The sequence below is a fragment of the Aplysia californica genome, unplaced genomic scaffold (genome assembly GCF_000002075.1).
Source record: "Aplysia californica isolate F4 #8 unplaced genomic scaffold, AplCal3.0 scaffold00349, whole genome shotgun sequence".
Classification (NCBI taxonomy): Eukaryota; Metazoa; Mollusca; class Gastropoda; order Aplysiida; family Aplysiidae; genus Aplysia; species Aplysia californica.
The window spans coordinates 445,916-453,206 of NW_004797619.1; the positions used below are offsets into that span (position 1 = coordinate 445,916).

Below are 7,291 nucleotides of genomic sequence, written 5' to 3' on the forward strand. Positions count from 1 at the left end.
CTCTCTCTCTGTCTCTCTCTCTCTCTGTCTCTGTCTCTGTCTCTCTGTCTCTCTGTCTCTCTGTCTCTCTCTCTCTCTCTCTCTCTCTCTCTTAGTAAATTGTATTGCCATCATTAACATGTATACAGACCAAAACACATCTTCACATGGGTTTTATAACATTTTCAATGTTTTGTTGAGAAATTCTGCCCCACTTTCGCTGCTGCACGATTTCCCAATAGCTGCAGATTCGCAAAACGGCACACACTTTTCCCTTCAGTTAATCCGATATGTGCTCTGTAGGAGACATATCCGGTACGAACACTGGCCAGTCCATGACATTGATGTTATGACCTTCCAGAAACTTCCAGAAACTGTGTTGCTTGTTAGTTGGGCAGTTTAAGGGCAGGAGGTTTCGTGTTGGATGACAGAGATCTTACTTTTTTTTGGTGCTGTTTCGCACCGTGAAGACCGCGCTGTTGTCATGTCATTGCTTCGTCAATAGCAGTCCTAAATAAGGCGTTCTTGATCGAAGTGCTGAACACTTACACTGACGAAAGAAACATTATCACGCACTCCATAAATGCCTTTAGCTCTTGTTTTTGAGGAACGAAACGATTTTGCAGATGCGACAATAAAATCTACTTCTCTTGAACAGGGCTGGTCACTCTTGACTGTCCTATTTTTTGTACCATCCCGGACTTTTCAAGTGTTCTAAAATCTTTGTATAAGTCTAAAACAATACAAGCACTGCATTTTAGCGCATTGCTGCTTCTCAGGCAGATTTTCCGTCGTGAACAAGGCGGAAGCGAAAGTTGGGATCAGCTTCATTAAGTTGAGGAGTCTTGTAATGTTAGAAAAAAACTGTTTAAATGATAGAATAAAAGCTCAGATTTTCGTTTAGAAAGCGCTACGGGCCATCTTCCAATTAAATAACTGTTTTATTCATTTGTAATATAGCAACTAATGAACACATTTTTTTTTACTAAGGCATAGTTTACTGATTGAGATGAAAAGTACGCCTGGAGATAGCAAAATCGAGCATGGGTGGGTGGACTAACTACTGCTCCCTTGTGCCTCCCATAATCGTGACGATCAGAACATATTTGGCTTTTTTAAATGAACTTTTTGAAAACGTCGCGTTTTTACAGGCGTTCAATATATAATATATATTTTTATATGTATATACTTGTTAATGAACACGTATATTTTAAAATTTGGTACAAACTGATTAAACCCTCCAACATCTAACAGTTGATTATTTTACAGGTCAAAACTTGGATGGTTTGACGAAAACAGCTATTCAGATCTCTTGTTTGCGTGCAGAATCAACATAATTACCTGAAAAACTCACAGGTTATATTCAATGTAGCAAGGCAGCAGTATTTCGGTGCAGTATACATTAATCAGTTCCATTATAAACCCGACCCGATTTGATCATGGACTAGACCAGTGGGCGTTCATTTTTGTCTCTTGTCGTTCAGGGGAATTGCGTCAAAGTGAAAATACTTTGAGCAGAAACTATGTGCTCCTGCTAGGATGTATAATCACACTGCCCTTGTTGGCCATGAAACACGGTGTCGCAGAAGCCCATCCTCTAAATGATCGAGACAATGTGTCAGCTGAAGTGTGATTGACAACAATTAAAACTAGATCTGAAAGTAACATAAACGTTTAGATAATTCGTTTCTTTTTTCAGATATAACAAATATTTCATACTGTTTAAAGGGTTTGTAGATGATTTTAAGACCAACATTTAGAAACCAAAAGGAGACTGGTTTGTATGAGCTTCGAGTAATTATAGACTGTTATATTCACTTAGTCCACCGTCCTTTTCGGCAGCGCCTTTACAAACACACAGAGATACTCTTAGCCACAAGCAACTCTCCCATCCCTCCCATTTCCGATAACGTTATGTATTTCAATCGGATCCCTCTTAACTCGTCGCCATCTTTGTGTAAGGTTTCTTCAGATGATCAGCCCACAACAAAGGTCACGCAGGGAGATTCGCACCTCTGGGGCCCGCACTGCTGATACCACAAGAAGACACAAATTCACACGTTCCAGGACCAAAACATCCCCACTTCCTGCAACGACACAGAACGATACGAAGCAGACTCTCAGACTCCCTCCTTCAGACTCCCTGTTCTTGACAGCAGCCCGTGAGGGTAAAGAAGTGTGGAGAGCCTACAAACATCGCCGTGGATCGGGACATATCTTCAGGGTTGTCAGAATGGACAGACCAAGCTCAACGGACTCTCTCATGCTGAGATCTCTCGTTGATCGCTATCACGACTTAGTGTCTTCCCAGAAAATACGCAGAAGTGAAAGAAGTTTTGAAAACGAGACTAAAGACTGTTTGTCAGAGGATGACAGCGGAGAAACTGGAGAATCAAAATTTTCTCAGCGTCACAAGAATGAACCCAAATGTTCTTGCAGTGCACAGGGAAATTCCAAACTTAGCGAGTTAAGCACAGCAGTTGCAAATGAAGTATGCACGAAATCCTCTAGAATGAAAGATTCTCACATGGACTCCATGGCAAACATGATGCCTTTGTCTCAGTTAGACAGCAGTAGTAAAAATGTGTACAATGGTAGAAAGACTAGAGGTGAACTTTTAAAAATGAGAAGAAACGAACTGCAACAGGCTACACATATTTCCAAGGCAGTAATATCCAACAAGACGACCTCTCCAACCCCCGTAAAAGTAATGGGTAGTATCAACGATGACAGTGACAGTGATTCAAATGCTTCCAACAAATATGCCAAGAGAGATGTAAGTTTTGGGCATGAATGCTTTGATGAAGAAACAATCTCCCGGAGAAGAAAGTCTTTGACAGAGGACAGATCGACCAAAGAAGCGGAACATGGGGCAAATGCCGAATCTAGAAGCCTCAGTAAGCTATCTCGCTGCAGCAACGTGAGTATCAGATTAATAGACCACCTGAACAAAGCAGTGATGTTACCATCAGATACTAACAACGAAATCATGAATCAGAAAGAAAAGGTCAAAGTTTTCAGCACCGAAGCATGGCCATTAAGTAACAATACTTGTGAGCAAATCCCCAACTTGAAGGACGCTTTTGAAGCTAAGCACAGTGACTATGCAAAGAAAGTACTCCAAGAACAAAATACGGACGTCATTGGTAAAGGGGATTCGCGTTGGTCATTCCAACCCATCACACCGGAATCGTCTAGTGGGGACACATCTCGTACTTCCGCTATTGGGATTGCCAGTTTGACAGAAATCGACTATAGTCCCACTTTGCCAAGTTTAAGTGCAGATTCTCCCCAGTCCATTGACTATACGGAGTTATCATTTTCAGATATTCAACAGATTCAACGCTCAAAGCTTCGCCCAACCTCACCAACCGTTGGTCAAGAAGAAGAGATTTTAAATGATATTTTCAAAATTACTAAGAAAACAGAATCTGATATTCTGCCAGGAAGAAAGCAATTTTCACCATCTAGGAAGAAACTGAAGTCAGCTCTAACATCAAACTATACGTCTAGTGTGATCGAGTCTGCGAGTATGAGGAAGAAATCACCTTCTGTAATGCATAAAGACGCCGCTTGTCAGTACTCTCCGCCTTTTTCTGAACAGACCAGAAGAACTTTGCAAGAAATAATCCCTCTTGACAATTCAGCTAAAAGTGGATCTCTGGAGCTGTCACTGAATGCAAAGAGTAAACCTGATAAGCAATCTAACAAACAGAAAGCGAAAAAGACTTACGTGCCTTTCATTTTCTACTCCGATTCAGAAAGCGATTTAAACTCCGGTACTGTCGTGGACAGCATCAACAAACAGAAAGTTAAACTGATGGACAGAGAATCGGACGATTCGATGGACCTTTCTAGATATTCGGGTGTAAACAGTCCAAGTGTGGTTCCAAAATGTTTCCAAGCTCCTCGCAATACAAACACATGTTGCTGTCATAATTCGGACTCTAAATATAGAACAAAGCCCCGAAGTTGTGAAGAAAAAATATACCATGACAGTCATCAGGGAACCTGTGGCAAACAACAACTCTCCAAAGAAAAACAGGGGGATCCTTGTTTAACTTCTAGACAAAAAGAAAATGTGTCTCTCTCTGGTTCTTATAAAAACCTGAATTACTCAAACATGAGCGACAGTGAAAGCGTCGCTGGAATGACTACCATGAGTCCCTCAAGGCCGCCTCGTAGCGTTTTCTCTGAAATGGACTCCATTCTGACGTCACAAAGGACGCCCATGACGCTCAGAGAACTCCAGACGATGGTGGCTGAGTCCAAGCAAAATAGTCACTTCACCCTCAGTCAGAACATCAACACCAACTACGAACAATTTGACCTCCAGAAGGAACTGGTCTCTAACTGCGAGAACTCTAGTACTTTTATAGGAGAATATCTGCTGAAATTATGGCGTAGTCAGTGCCTCTGTGATGTCCAAGTGCAGGTACTGTAGGATTATTGGTATCTCATTGCCATTATTATTATGACACACGTGTTCTGTAATTATGACATAATGTTAACCGCCCTTCAGCACTGTGAGGTTATGAAAGAAGCAGTTGGTCCAAATTCAACATCCATCTGCAATAGCATCGATCCAAAAAGACATAGAGCCTAAAAAGCTAGCCAAACAACCCAGATATAACATCAGGGATTCAAATAACTGAACCAACACATTGCCTCGTGTATGAGTGTACCACTTTGTTAGTTTCAAATAATGAAGTTCAAAAGATAAATACTTTTTATAAATGGACAAGGTGAAAGGAATACGAAGGCAAACATAACCCCAGACGATAAACAAAAGAAACGGTGACATCCTGGAATGTTCACCTTGGAACAGAGTCGACATATGGGTAGCATCTCATGCTGGCGGCTGGGGTTCAATAGACTAATAAATGGAAATGACACAGTAAGAAGGCAGGCTTTATTTTAGACAGTGAATTTTTATGTCTTTAAGCGAGCGTTCAAAATAAGAGTGATGATGATAGCATTAATTCCTATAATATGGTTTGCACTACAGTGTTTAGGAATTGGAAATGTCTACGCTAATGTATTTTGTATCCAACCGGAAGGCCTGTGGAATAAAAGGGTGAAAGTAAGGAAAGGGTCCATGAATGTTTTTAAATCAAAACATTTGCTGTCGGAAAAAATCCCTAGTAATAATATTTGTTATCTGTCCAAGCTCGAAACAGACACTTAAAGAATGATACTTACGTCAAGGCACGTTCGCTGCTACAAAAGCCCCCTATGGCGAATTTTAACCTGTTTCATTTCAAACTCTGTAGAATACGACGCATGACACTTTGATCTATTAATAATAGGACATTATTATTATCATGGCTAACTTTGCCTAATCTAACAGTTCAAAGCAAAGTGTGATAAAGACAAGGAAATTCCTTTTTCAAAGAGACTTAATCTGCTTTATTCTTTATTATTAATTTTAAGAAAAGGGCTGTAATACCTCTTTCAAATATTAATTAAAAATGGTTCAGCCCTAATCATAAGGGTGTTGAAACTACTTTCCAAATTTTCTCGTTCACAGTAAAGAAAAAAATACCCCCCCCCCCCATACACACACACAAATACACACCAATACACACCCGCACAGATATACAGTGAAAGGGAGGTAGGATGCATATGCGTATTCAAAAAGTGCGGGAAAAGCGAGAAGTTTCGTAAACACTTTAAACATTTCCTCAGTTATTGTGGAAAACATGATTACGCTCAAAAAACAAATTGTGCATAGTGTGGGTGACTTTGATTCACCCGTTAGAAATATATTTGACTAATTTTCCATCACACTATAATTGTTTTTGCTTTTGTCATAGCTTAAGCATGGTTTTCATACTACATAAAATGTTAGGTGGGACAAGACTGTTTCATGGCCCACAAGTTGGTCCTGGCTGCCTTCAGTGATGTGTTCTGTCCGACGACACCCCAGCCTCCTCCATCAGTCTGCTTCAACATTCCCGACAGCTCGCCAGAGGCGGTCTACCAGGTAAGCCTATAATATATGCAGAGAGAGAGAGAGAGAGAGAGAGAGAGAGAGAGAGAGAGAGAGAGAGAGAGAGAGAGAGAGAGAGAGAGAGAGAGAGAGAGAGAGAGAGAGAGAGAGAGAAATACTAAGTTCTCTGAAGAGTAGGATGTGTTAAAAAAACTCAACATTTTGCTGCTTCAATTACTGTTCACAAATCCAACATTGAAATATTAATAGGAAATAAACATTTTCCCCAACCTTTTGGCTGATTTTTTTCTATCTTTTGCCCTGCATGAAAATTTATAAGCGTTTACCAAAAGCCGCAATAACGTTTGATCATTTTGACACAAGAATGATGGTACGTTTGACTCCACATCAGAGAATTCGAGACTGCAGATACACACAAAGCATGCCGAGGGCTCGAATCTGCAGTCACCAAAACATTCAACATAATATGGTTTTCTGTCGGTGTTTGAAAAGGAGGTAGAAAACAGATTGGTTTAGAAATGGAGATGTGTCAGTAACCAAATGTATGACTATAAAATGACATAATATAGTTTTAACATTTCTATCGACAGAGTATAGTAATTTGAGACGTATGATCTCAGATTATATTAACGTCTCTCCTGTTTAGTAAGCCCCTCGAGACACCCGAGCGAAATTCAGAATTGATTCCAACTCAGAGCTGAACCCACTCTACTAAGTATAAATATTAAACGTACCTTCGAAAACGGCACGGGACTGCCAGTGGGGGATAGATAAAATTGCCATATACGTAGTAAAAGTCAACTGCATTGTGCAATGAAGAGCTTTTCATCTGAGCTCTGTCAGTGGTACTCACAAGAAGAAAAAAAAAGACAAGCAAGGGTCGGGTATACTATTTGCATTCCTTTTGTCGCCATGCTGCTCGCCTGGTCAGTATTTAAAAGTATCACAGAAAAATAAACAGATTTCGAAAGATTTCACTCTAATGATTTTGCAACAGTCTTCTCCTTGTGTTTGTAGATCTTCAGGTACCTGTACACATCCAGCATGGAGTTACGTGATGAACTCTTAGAAGCCACGCTTAGCGCTGCCTTGTTCATGGGCATTACAGAGGTAGTGGACGTGGTGAAGGACATTCTCGAAAAACCTACAGTGGAAAATGTTACGGTCAGTGTCAGTTAATACTACACCTTGCTCAACATCTTGAAAATGAAATTGCAATGATGATAATGGTTTTGGTAGCGTCCTTGATATTTTGTCACCACTACTACTACTACTACTACTACTACTACTACTACTACTACTACTACTACTACTACTACTACTACTACTACTACTACTACTACTACTACTACTACTATT

General features: G+C 40.2%; 1 protein-coding gene across 1 annotated transcript in view; it reads left to right on the forward strand.

The window, feature by feature from the left end:
• Window positions 1-1,938: 1,938 nt before the first annotated feature.
• The window catches only part of LOC101848445, a gene marked incomplete at its 5' end in the record, with an annotated part of 23,453 nt that continues 18,100 nt past the window's right edge, over window positions 1,939-7,291 (forward strand). The window contains 3 exon segments of the mRNA XM_013085145.1: window positions 1,939-4,414; window positions 5,831-5,965; window positions 6,950-7,096. Coding sequence (XP_012940599.1) covers window positions 1,939-4,414; window positions 5,831-5,965; window positions 6,950-7,096 — 2,758 coding nt within the window.